The sequence below is a fragment of the Rhagoletis zephyria genome, unplaced genomic scaffold (genome assembly GCF_001687245.7).
Source record: "Rhagoletis zephyria isolate East Lansing unplaced genomic scaffold, Rhagoletis_zephyria_1.1 Rzeph_scaffold_00584, whole genome shotgun sequence".
NCBI lineage: Eukaryota > Metazoa > Arthropoda > Insecta > Diptera > Tephritidae > Rhagoletis > Rhagoletis zephyria.
The window spans coordinates 5,563-17,946 of NW_016157668.1; the positions used below are offsets into that span (position 1 = coordinate 5,563).

Genomic DNA, 12,384 nt, shown 5'->3' on the forward strand with positions numbered 1-12,384 from the left:
ATAAAAATAACCCTTTTACACCGCATTTATTTCGGTGTTAATTTTATACCTTTCACTTCACTTTACGATAACGCAGAACGGGAATTGACCCTCTGGAACCTGCAAATTTTTACTGGAAAAGTATACATATAAAGTTCTGAACACATTAAAAGCGACGGGCTACGGGCCACAGCATCCAATTTTTTATCTTCATTACCTAAACGCTTTATCGATGACGATATGATTTTTTTGAACGCGGCAGCGACATCTTGAGTTTGTATGAGTTTGACATATAAGAAGAGGAAAAACCTCATGGGTCGCTGCAAAAATAGAAATTGATCTCATCTGACCACAACCACGGTTGTCAAAATAATTATCTAAATGAAAGTACGTATTAAAATAATTTGACAGCTGTGGTCCGTAGCTCGTCGTTATCATTGTCATCGGCCTATGATAGTCAAGGGTGTGACTGGCAACTCAGTGCGGCTCTCTATTAAGCTACTATGATATCAAAAAATATAAACAAACGATTTAAAATTCATAAATTTGTTTTCAATTTGACTTTATAGGATAGTTCTTATGAGAGCAATGTCAAATTCATTAACTTTTTGTTAAATACATTTTGATAGTAACCCAAAAATTAGCAAGAGAGCACTGAATCGAGAGCGTAACAACACGAGATAGCTGCAAATTCTGCTAGTGAAATTTTTACTTACAGAAGAAGAACAAGAATAAATGTCAAAAGCCGTCATTTGTTGAATTGGTTCGGCAGAAACAAAAGTAGAATTAGTGAAAATCAAAATATTAAATATGTACCGGACTGTGTAAGTGCTTGTGTGTAAAGCAAAGAGTTTAAAACGGATTTANGCGATTTGGACTCGAAAAGTTACTATACACACCTATACTTTACGTTCTCTGAAAAAGTAACAGTGCTGCCAAGTAGCAAAGTATTTGTATTTACTTATAAGAACTAAAATTAACGAGTTTTTTTCTAATTTCCTCAAATAATTTGTGACCAAAGTGGCCATTCTGCAAAGAGTTTAATGATTTTTCCTTTTTTGTCTACATTTATAATTTTTTTGCTGCAGGAAATCTCCTTTCTCATTTTTAATAACATTTCTGTTCCAATTGCAGCATCTGGTGGACTGGTCAAAGGCCATGCTGCCACAAATATCGCAAATTACCCGCCATTATGACGAATGGGTTCATAGGCCAGTCGACAGACCATTGCGTCTCTTCGGACCATCATATTTGGAGATGTTTACAAAAACGCCTTGGTGGGTTATACCGCTTTTTTGGATACCCGTTATCTGCAAATGTATTTGGGATGAGTTCTCACAAAATTGGAGCGCACCTAGCACAAGCACCGTGAGTTCTAATGAGTGCAATCACAACTATTTTTTTTGTTAATTAAAAATAAAACACTTTTTTACAGCTATTATGCATCTTGTTTACAGCCGGCATACTTTTCTGGACTTTGCTTGAATATATTCTGCATAGATTTGTATTCCACATGAAGGTGACCGCCAATTCCAATCCATGGTTATGCACATTTCATTTCATGATACATGGTCTACATCATAAAGTGCCTTTCGATTCGAAACGTCTTGTCTTTCCGCCACTGCCAGGTGTCATTATTGCCACTATCATATATACACCTATCAGTTTCTTATTGCCCCATCCACGTGCTGTGTTGGCCGGTGCACTCTTCGGATATCTGTGCTATGATCTGATGCACTATTACCTCCACTATGGAAATCCTTCATTGCAGCACACACGCTTCATGTACGATATGAAACGGTATCACTATCAGCACCATTTCGCACATCAGGATATGGGCTATGGCATCAGTAGTCCTTTTTGGGATGCCGTATTTAATACTCGAATACGTTTGCGAAAACTGCGATTCCCATTGCGTTGGCGGTAATTGCAGTCAAATAATTGGTGAACCAAAAACTAATTAATTTGATTCCTAATATTGGCTTATGAACAATGTTTTTTTTTTTTTGTAATGATAGTATTTACTTTTCATATGTAAAACATTACCAAAGAAGAAACCTATACGGAGGGAACATTCCTTAAATATAAATAGTATATATCTAGATACATACATATGTACAAACATATGTTTACTAATAAGACACATGCTGAGACAATGCGTTAATCTAGTATTACTGAGTTTAATAACAAAGTAATTATGAACTGCTTTAAAACTATTGAAATCATCATCACTTTGTTCTTTGTTTATTACTTAGTGCTAAGCATAAAATAAAAACTGTATTTTCTGATGCATATTTTTTTTCGTACAAATAAATGATATAAAAATTGTAATAGACGTAAAAAGCAATAATATAAAATTAAATAACACTTTTGCCTGTATTTTAATGTACAATATCTTTGGCAAAACCGTAATTGTAAATAACACATTGCATACCGACTGCTGAGTGGAACAACGAGCTATCTCGGTAGCCGGTTCGAAAATGCCCTATCTAAAAAAACTTCAAGACCGCCTTATTTGAGAATTCGTTTCAAAACTCCCAATCTCAGCTGCCGATTCAAAAACGCCCTATATCAGCACATTTTCTATACATTTTGAAGGGAGATAGGGCATTTTTGAACCGAATTCTGAGATGGGGCGTTCTTCAACCATATTCTGAGATAAGGTGTTTTTCAATCAAATTCTGAAATGGGGCGATCTTGAAAAGTTTATTGAGATAGTGCGTTTTCGAACTGGCTGCCGAGATAGGTCGATCTTCCACTCAGTACTCGATATATTCACCCTCATTGCGAGAGTCGTGTCGGAGGCAAGTCGTTTTCTTATAGTCGAAACGCATCGAAAATTTCACGTCAAAATTCCACTCGACTAGTGTATTAAACCGGAAAAACTTGGCAGCACTGTATATTTTGCGACGATTTTCACCGTTTACTTATTCCAACACGACAGTAGACAATGCCAATGTTGTCGACGCTGGGTTCATGGGCACAACGAGAGCTTTAAAATTAACATGTAAATTCCATGGTGAAATCAGAAACAGATGAGATAATAAAACGGCTGTTTTATTTTATTTCCTTGAAATTCGGCTATCTTACAGAAATTTCAAAAGGCAAATTTTCATATATGATAGTGTCAAATCACTTTTATTACTTCAACTGGTATAATGTCAAATCTTTTTTCTTTACTCTTATTACTTCAACTGGTAAATTCCACATCAAACTATTCTGACAACTTATCCCGATATTATAATCAAAGCCGAGCTAGCGGGCCACTTTCGATCTAGGTACCGCAATACAAGCGAATACTGTAATTACCAGTGCTGCCAAGTTTTAAATGGGGTTGAAGCGCGTTTTTNTGCCAATGTTGTCGACGCTGGATTCATGGGCACAACGAGACCTTTAAAATTAACATGTAAATTCCATGGTGAAATCAGAAACAGATGAGGTAATAAAACGGCTGTTTTACTTTATTTTCTTGAAATTCGGCTATCTTACAGAAATTTCAAAAGGCAAATTTTCATATATGATAGCGTCAAATCACTTTATTACTTCAACTGGTATAATGTCAAATCTTTTTTTTTTACTCTTATTACTTCAACTGGTAAATTCCACATCAAACTATTCTGACAACTTATCCCGATATTATAATCAAAGCCGAGCTAGCAGGCCACTTTCGATCTAGGTACCGCAATACAAGCGAATACTGTAATTACCAGTGCTGCCAAGTTTTAAATGGGGTTGAAGCGCGTTTTTGTGCAAATTTTCACATTTGTCGTTTTGTTTTATTTGTTTTACAGAAATTAGTTCGTTCATTATTGCAAAATATAATTTAAAGAAAACTATTATTGTGAAGCTAAGTAATTGTAATAAAAATGTGTAGTGTATATAAGATATTCGCGCTATTCTTCCAGCTCCGAAGGACGTCATCCGTAAAGAATTTGTGTAAAAAATTAGATGAACCGTTAAAGAATAACTAATTAATAGGTGAGTAAATATATCGCTTTTCATTATATTTTTGTTTAAAAAAATATATTTAGAACTGCCTCAAGTCCATTGCAGTTTTCCATGTATTTTATATGGGGAAAACACACTTTTCCGTAGAATATCGCCTGTTGTTGTTGTTGTAACAGCGCAAAGATACCCCAAATTTATGTTGGTGAGTGTTGCTGGAGTGACAGTGCTGGGCCAGATATAAATCTGGGTCGTTACGGTTACGTACACCCGACTGTCGTAGGGAAACGGCCCCGTCATGGTCGACGATCGTCAGCTGACGTCCTTGCCCCTATGGATGGACCCTGTTCAAGTCGCACACTTCCTGTGCCTCCCCTTAGCCGAGCGGGGCTTAGTAGCCGCTACAACAACAACAACGATCGTCAGCGCATCAGTAAAATGTCTGACGATGGCCGTATCATCACTTTTACGTTTACTCTGTTTCTCTTCAGAAGACTTCCAACAATATTAGCCAATTGTTTATTTGAACATTTTTTAATATTTACTATTTTTTCGATCGAAAAATATTGATTTTCAAGAATTCTATACCATTTCTACTTCATGGGCTTTGAGGCAGTTATAAATATAATATTTTTAACAAAAAAATACGTGTATTATTTTTTCCATTTAGTAAAATCCTAAGTGGCGAGATCTAAACATTTAAAACTCTTTTTATGACCAACCCACGGTGCAGGCTTTTAAGGCTGCTTAGTATTTCAACCGTTGTCGTCAAGCGCAACTAACTGTATTCCCAGGAAACGTGCTGTTTCGGCGAGGTCGGACCAGAGGGAGATGTGTATTTGTCCTGATTCCAATATTGTTGTTGTTGTTGTTTATGTAACAGCATATAAATTCCTTAAAAGTGTTTTTGGGTACTGATGCTGGATTAACAGTCCTTGCCCAGATAAGAATCTGGGTCTTTGCGATTAGGTAGCCCCGACTGTTGTCGGAACGTCCTGATTCCGATGTGGTTGGAGATACATACTTCTACTCAATCTGAGCTAAGGATGCTAAAGATGCATTAACAGTTCTTGGTTTTTTTTTTATAATAGCGGTTGGCCCCTGGCAGGAAATGGCATGAAAAAGCTGCTAATAAATAACCATTTTTCGTTCTGAAGTGACGTCTCCGCATTTTCTGCGACAACGTTAAGACGCACACCACAAACTGTACGAGAAGCTCGGCCAGGCTCTTGATACAAATTAGAGCGCAATTGTTTTCATTTGTATTAGACCTCATGATAGTTGGGCAGATGATCGAAAATAGCTGTAAACCATAGCTCTAAAATTCTTTCAATTTTTTTGCTCATCATCGTTTAAAATTCTCAATGTATGTATGTACTTCGTGTGCTTAAAAAAAGTGTACCAGTTATTTTGTTGTTTTAAGGTTTTATTGAATCTTGTAAAGTTTATATATTTAAAGATATTATATATGCTTAGGTAAAGTAGATGAAATGAACAAAAATCAAGTGAAGCAACTAAGGACATTTAATGTAATCGGTTTGAATAGTTTCAGCTGTTCAATACAATAAATACATTTTATAAAATATAGTAGTCATAGCATAAAATTAGAATCACTTAACTTAATGAATTTGTGTAGTATTGTAGAGTATATCTGATATATACCATTACAAAGTTATGTATGCGCTTCCAGTTTTAAGTGTTATAAATTACGCAGAGTTGAGCTTGCACAATTTTATAAAAAAAAAAAATTACCCTCAGTTGCATAGTTGTGTATTATCCGCAAAAAGTAGAAGCAATTTGTTGTTTTACAGTTAGTAACGACGGTTACAACTGTTAGTTGTTTCTTATGACGATGTTATAGTGGTTATTGCAATACTCATAATTTACTTTTTCTTCTTCTTAGCGTTCTTCTCCACAGGCAATGCCTCCGATTTGCGCTTTTGATTTGTCTTTGCTGGTGGTGCACTAGTTGTACTCGCGCCAGTCGAGTTCTTGGCTGCTTTCTTCTTTTTCTCTTGGCGTTCCTTTTCTTCAAGCTCAAGATTCTCTCGCTCAATGAGTGTGATTAGGGTGTTGCAGCGACGTTGTAATTCAAGCGCTGTACGGGATTTAATGAACCAATCGAAACGAAATTCTGGTGATGAACTACAGATTGAAAAAGAAAAATAATTAGGAGATAAGTTCTTTTTTCAATTTTCGGTTTGATATTTCTTACCGTATAGCATCCCGTAATTCCTCGTAGACATTTTCTTTGTCGAATCCGAGCTTGTGCAACATACAAACCAGAAAACGGTCTTCACGCTCTACGTAATTTTTGCCCTTATTATTGCCATACTGCAGACGTAACTGGTGGAAAGGTGCGCGATAGCGTGACATCTGCAAAGGGAAATTGGTATTGTATTTTTTAATTTTTGCGCATAATTTACACACACCTTCTGGTCCAGTGCCTTTTTTATGGACAGTCTTCGTTGTATCTTCGCTTCTCCGCGCTCAATTTGGCCCATAATTCGTTCGATGTCCTGCAACTCATGACAGCGCTCCCAAAACACTGCATTGTATTCTATGACCTCCTCAGGCGTTTTACCTTCTACATCCTTAGCAATGTTTTCGATGTCATCACGCCCATATTTTTCGTTTGCTTTGATAAATTGATTAAAATCACGTTTGGTCCATGTGGTGAAACCCTGTGTCAACAGGGACTCCTTCTCGGCAACCTCCTCCTCGGTCAGCTGCTCTGCTTCATCAATCTTACGTTGTTCTTCTCGTTGCATTTTAGTGGCTTCAGAGCCTAATTCAGGATTCTTTGGCACTTTATAGCCTACTGTTTTGCGGAAGTAGTAGATCTCCTGATCAAGCAGCTCAAATAGACGTGGCGGAAAGAATTGAAAGTCTTGAACAATAGGCTGTTTAGGTGGGCGGGGCGCTTTCGGTGCTTTTGGTTCCGAGACGCGCAATGCCTCACGGAAATATGCATCGACAGCGTAATTAGCTTTGCGCTCACGCTTAGGCGGTTCGATCCAATTGCCTAATGCATTCAGTTTCTGTTTTTCACGGTAATCTTCACCTTCAAACTGATACACAGATGTAGAGCCGCCTTCGCCGCCACCAGTATCGACAGTAAATGTGCGTAAAGAACTTTCACCCAATTCATCGAGCTTAGCCTTTTCTTCAGCCGTCTTCGCCTCGCCACGTTCCAAAATACTATCAATATCTTCGTCTGTGAGTTCTGAATCTTTTGAAGCGAATACATGGTTAGCGCCGAATCGAATAATATTCAACATTTCATCTTTGTTCAACTGTGCAGTGCGGCTGTCAACGAGGCGACCTTGTTGTATGACCAGTTTGTCTAAACGTAATTTCACTTCCGCACGTTCGACAATCTTCTCTTCCACTGTGTTTTCAGTGATGAATCGGAATACCCGCACCTGCTTCTTTTGACCGATACGATGTGCGCGATCCATAGCCTAAAACGAGAATAAAGTGGGTTTATATGAAGTAATACAATTGAAAAACATCATTCGTGGATACCTGCAAGTCCATTTGTGGATTCCAATCTGAATCGTAAATAATAACTACATCCGCGGTTGCTAAATTAATACCCAAACCACCAGCGCGAGTGGAAAGCATGAAGACGAATTTAGTACTATTGTCCATGTTGTATTCCTGTATTTGTCGGTTTCGATCCTCGTGTGGTGTTTGACCATCTAAACGGCAATACTGGTAGTTGCGCCACAGACAGTAATCTTCAAGAATATCCAACATACGAGTCATTTGTGAGAATATAAGCACACGTGAACCCTGTTCTTGCAGCTTAGGCAATAATTTATCCAAAATAACCATTTTGCCAGAGTTATATACTAAATGCGTGTCTGTCGTATACGGTGGGCCGGGTTCAGCCCCATCGAAAAGATACGGGTGATTGGTACACTTACGTAGTTGCATCAAAATATTCTGCAAGCGCATTTTCTCTAATTTACCGGCGCCATTTACAACATCTATATCCTTCATCAAAACTTTTGTATACCATTCACGCTGCATTTTGGACAAACCAACAAATATTTTGATTTCCTTCTTAGGCTTAAGGCGACGTTCCACTTCGGCTTTGAGACGACGCAACAAGAACGGTTTCAATACGGCATGTAGACGGGTTATTAGTGCGTCATCACCCAAACAATTGTTCGTATTAAACCATTCATCGAAATCTTCCGATGAATTGAAAACATCGGGCAACAAAAAGTTTAGCAAAGCCCACAATTCATGCAAATTATTCTGCAATGGTGTACCAGTGATAAGCAGGCGATTAGCTGTTTTAAACTCGCGCAAAATTTCTGAAAGCTTAGATTTTTCGTTTTTGATGCGATGAGCTTCATCTATAACCATGTAACGCCAATTGAATTTCTTAAAAACAGACTTCTCACGTATGCACATTTCATAGGAGGTCACGCAAACATCCCACTCCCCAGGTAGTAAAACATCACGTATAAAAGTATTACGCGCATCCTGATCACCAATGAGACAGACGGCGCGGAGCGACGGGCACCACTTTTTAAATTCGATAACCCAATTTTGCAAAGTCGATTTTGGTACAACGACAATATGTGGGCCGGCTTGATTTCTGCAATAAGTTCAATCTTGCTTAGTGCATATATTAGTAGGAATACAAAATGCTAACTTACTTGAAATGCTTTAGATAGCCGAGCAAGGAAATTGTTTGCAAAGTCTTACCCAAACCCATCTCATCGGCCAATATACCATTAATGCCATTTTCATAGAGCGATATCATCCAATTCAAGCCACGCACCTGATAATCGCGCATTTCGCCATTTTTAATGTAGCTAGGTGAGCTCTCAAAACGGAAGATCTCTTTCGATGCCGTATCCTCGGCCAAGAGCTCCTCATCTTCCTCCTGTTCGGTTTTACGGTGCCTGTGACTAATAATTGCAAGTGGACAATAATTGAGTATTAATAACTCATTTTTAAATTGTAAATTGTTATTTACTCACTCAGCATTGCCGTCCTTCTCCTTCTCTTTTTCCTTATCCTTGTTCTTTTTCGGACGTCCTTTAGGTTTTGTTGGGCTCTTTGAGCTATTTGTCATGAAATGCGTAAAAATCTCAGTTTGCTTTAGCAAGAAATCAAAACGTTTGCCACGATCAGTTTCGATTTTATTGTCGAAGTCCACTTCCTTCTCAGCAGAAGAAGTGGTTGCTTCGGAAGTAGTCTCATTCTGAAATATAAAAAATGAGTATTAAACATGCACCAACAAACAATATTTTGCCGCGTGTATTTTTTTTTACAAATAACATGCTGGCCCGGCATTTCCAGCTGTTCTCAGCGTCGCTAGTGAATACAATTCAAACGGCGTGACGGGTGCTTCTTCGACGGCCACACGTATGTACATATGCATACACACAAATGAGACTCGGCTTCCTTACATTTTTTTGTGAATCTTTTCTACTCACCGAATTATCATTTGCTTCCATTACTTCGGCTTTCAGTTCTTCTTTGGACATAGTCCTCTTTGTAAGAAGGCTATTTTAATTACTTATATTGATATTTTTTAAGAATTTCCACAGTAATTTTAACTTTTTCCACACCAAATTTTGCTAGCTGCAGACAAATTTTCACAGTAAAAGAAGACAGAAGGAATGGAATGAAATGAAACAAAGAAAAGAGCGGCAGAAAAATGCGGTACACGGTTGCATTTGCGACGGGTGCAGTGTTGCCAGAAAAATTTCGTTTGGAGCTTTAGTTTAGTTTTATATTAGGGGTCTTCCCTTAAACTAGTAAAAGCCTCGTAATTCTCGTAAATTTACGAGCCTGGTAAAAAAAACTATCAACATTTGTACAGAGCACTATTGACGAGCCCCTCGTAAATTTACGAGGCAAATTTGAACCCCAAATCACGTCGTAAACTTCAGCGTTGCCGAGGGGCCGAAATGTTTTTACTAAAATGTATGAAAAAATAATGAAACAAATAATACGCGAATAAAATGAATGAATTTCATCCACTAACGGTATTGACTTAGGTTATCTGCTAATTTTCGGTATTTTTAATTGTACTTTAGCCAAGAGTTATTGAGACAAGATGGCGGGATGTTATGGAAAATACTACGAAACAAAAATTGCTTCACAAAATCTTGGTTGATCTGTCATACAGTCACTTTACGCACCTATTCACACCTTTTCGCCTAGGCGCGTTCCGATAAAAGCCTCGTAAACTTACCGAGTTGTAGACTTTACCGAGTATATGGGAATCCCGTAATTATAAACTAGACAGTGAACTAAAAATACTTTATAAACTGTTAAGATCTGCAATTTCAGATATTTGAATTGACCATAAAATCTCGGGTTACGTAGCATTTTTTAGCAAAATTTGCCTGAAAAGTTTTATTTCCTTCTCTCCTTAAAAGCAAAAATAGTAAGCTAAAAACAAAATCCGCGCGATCAGAAAAAGGATTTTCTTCTAACTATTAATCTAGATCCAATAGCTTATGGTGGAGTCTGTATTTCCCCGTGGATACAAATGAATGTTTTTCCACTGCTTTTCGAATTTTGTAATTTTATCGACGCTTAAGTTTTGGCTTTCCTTTTCTACCGTGGCCGCCTGAGAGAAAATGCACCTTTTGAGCTAATGGGAGCTGGAACTACTGTTCGGTAATGTTTGTGTGCTCCCGCGCGAAATAAAATAACTAGAATAAATAGAATAACATAAAGGTATCGAAAATAGGCTGAGATCTGCAAAGCCAAATAAATTTTAGTCAACACTTGTGCAATGAAATTACAGATTTGTAATTTTAATATATTACCAAATACAACTAAAATTTTCTGGGGCTAAAAAAGTGCTAGATAATTCTGAAAAGAGCTAGGAGCTAAAGCCCAATTTTCGGAGCTAAATAGAAAAATTAAGAGCGAAATTTAAAAAGTATCAAAATGGCAACACTGGATGAGTGTAATAAATATTTTAACGGCATTGCGGCTACGAATTAGAATTATAAATTAAATTTATAAAACATAAATTAAACTTCTTGTTCTTATTTATGCGCTATACTAGATTTGCAGTAAAAAAGTAAATTATTAATATTATAGGAATCCCCCAAAATAAAAAAATTAACTCCAATTTGTTTAATACATACTATCTAAATTTTTATTTTTCAATTGCCATTTACAATGGAGGCTTTGCACATTATTTATTAAGTACTAGAAAAATATTTATGTAGAAAAATTGAGATTGTTAAAATACGAGCCCACATACATACATAAATGCATGTTTGTATATTTGTAATACCTTTAGTAAATTGCTAATTTTGAAATGCTTAAACTAAAAAGTTACTGTCCGACACTCCCACCGCTGCGCTGACATCCGGCAATACACCATAGCATATTATCACCGCCGCCATCCGACTCTCCGTCCTAGCTATCACTCTTCTGCGTTTTCTGCATTACCTGACGCAATTGTGGGAAGCTACTCTTAGTCGGTGGTGGATGTAAACGTGCACATAGTGCTATGAATGGTTCATACAAAGACGGACGCTCCATAGCATTTACTGTGTAATGTTTTATACGTTCACGTGCACACCAATTATTTGCGCGATTCAAAACAGACTCTACTTGATCGGGCTGCTGTTGTTGAACATGTGGCTGCTGTGTAATTTGTGTTGGTGGGGATGCAGGTGACTCACGTCTGTTTCGTGCTCGCATATTGGCCAACACAATTATTGCAACATTGTCCTTTTTCTCCTTGTTACGATCGATATCAGTTTTGATATCGGCCAACATGTCCAAGCTGCTGGGATCTGTTGGATCGTATACGAGTACATAACCATCGGGAAAATAAAGGTAGTGCCGCGGCAGTTGACCCTTCCCTTGTAGACCAGCACTGTCGTAGATACGGAGCGTTTCACGTGCGCCGCCACGACCTGTATCGACACTTGCTACATATATGTCCTCAATTGTAGGATGAATCTCCTGAAAAAAATATATATATATTTACATATGTATGTATATCTAATCATGATTTTGAGTGGGTAGAGCCACCATTCAGATATCCTATCTTCTTGGTTAGAACTACCGTACCGTATCCATGTTGACATTGCCATAAATTAATTGTTCCAGTAGCGCGGTTTTTCCCACACCTTTCATGCCACAAATGAGCACTTTACCTACTTTACCAATTTTAGCGGTCAGCATTTTATCGAGATCTAATTTTTCACACTCTATCCTTTGTTTATATTTGTTAATAACAAATTTCCAATAGCAGCAAACGAACAGCTGATTTGGTTACAGGGCTGCTCAGTTCGGTAAAAATTGCACGAAATATGTACATTATAAGAGGTACGCACGATACATTTGAGCATAGAATGCAAATTTCAGTACGTTTTTTATATAAATATATTGCCTCTTCGCGATGAAGTTGGTTTGGCAATTTTTCACGGAAAATGTCTGCAGGTTGCATGCTTT

General features: G+C 37.5%; 3 protein-coding genes across 3 annotated transcripts in view; 1 reads left to right on the top strand and 2 right to left on the bottom strand.

The window, feature by feature from the left end:
- The window catches only part of Fa2h (Fatty acid 2-hydroxylase), a 6,264-nt gene extending 3,983 nt beyond the window's left edge, over positions 1-2,281 (top strand). The window contains exons 2-3 of the mRNA XM_017612847.1: positions 1,114-1,347; positions 1,415-2,281. Of these exons, the coding sequence (XP_017468336.1) occupies positions 1,114-1,347; positions 1,415-1,906 (726 nt within the window). The 3' untranslated portion in view covers positions 1,907-2,281. The remainder of the gene's footprint in view (positions 1-1,113; positions 1,348-1,414) is intronic.
- Positions 2,282-5,626: 3,345 nt separating this feature from the next.
- Iswi (nucleosome-remodeling ATPase imitation SWI) lies at positions 5,627-9,573 on the bottom strand. The gene is made up of 7 exons (XM_017612846.1): positions 9,387-9,573; positions 8,928-9,151; positions 8,601-8,855; positions 7,453-8,539; positions 6,357-7,388; positions 6,140-6,300; positions 5,627-6,069 (listed from the first exon to the last, which is right to left on the bottom strand). Exons 1-7 carry the CDS (start codon positions 9,435-9,437, stop codon positions 5,808-5,810), a joined length of 3,072 nt encoding a protein of 1,023 aa, XP_017468335.1. The 5' UTR covers positions 9,438-9,573; the 3' UTR covers positions 5,627-5,807.
- A 1,480-nt stretch (positions 9,574-11,053) lies between these two features.
- Positions 11,054-12,219, bottom strand: kappaB-Ras (NFKB inhibitor interacting Ras like 1). The gene is made up of 2 exons (XM_017612848.1): positions 12,001-12,219; positions 11,054-11,892 (listed from the first exon to the last, which is right to left on the bottom strand). Exons 1-2 carry the CDS (start codon positions 12,112-12,114, stop codon positions 11,338-11,340), a joined length of 669 nt encoding a protein of 222 aa, XP_017468337.1. The 5' UTR covers positions 12,115-12,219; the 3' UTR covers positions 11,054-11,337.
- Positions 12,220-12,384: the final 165 nt, after the last annotated feature.

What these genes read in the sequence shown, in the direction of transcription:
- Iswi (XM_017612846.1), bottom strand. Translation starts at nt 9,437, where the DNA reads ATGTCCAAAGAAGAACTGAAAGCCGAAGTAATGGAAGCAAATGATAAT. An exon ending in TGGAAGCAAATGATAATTCG is followed by an intron (nt 9,152 to 9,386) that starts GTGAGTAGAAAA and finishes TTTATATTTCAG; the next exon opens with AATGAGACTACTTCCGAAGC. An exon ending in ATCCACAAATGGACTTGCAG is followed by an intron (nt 7,389 to 7,452) that starts GTATCCACGAAT and finishes TTCTCGTTTTAG; the next exon opens with GCTATGGATCGCGCACATCG.
- kappaB-Ras (XM_017612848.1), bottom strand. Translation starts at nt 12,114, where the DNA reads ATGCTGACCGCTAAAATTGGTAAAGTAGGTAAAGTGCTCATTTGTGGC. An exon ending in GCAATGTCAACATGGATACG is followed by an intron (nt 11,893 to 12,000) that starts GTACGGTAGTTC and finishes TATTTTTTTCAG; the next exon opens with GAGATTCATCCTACAATTGA.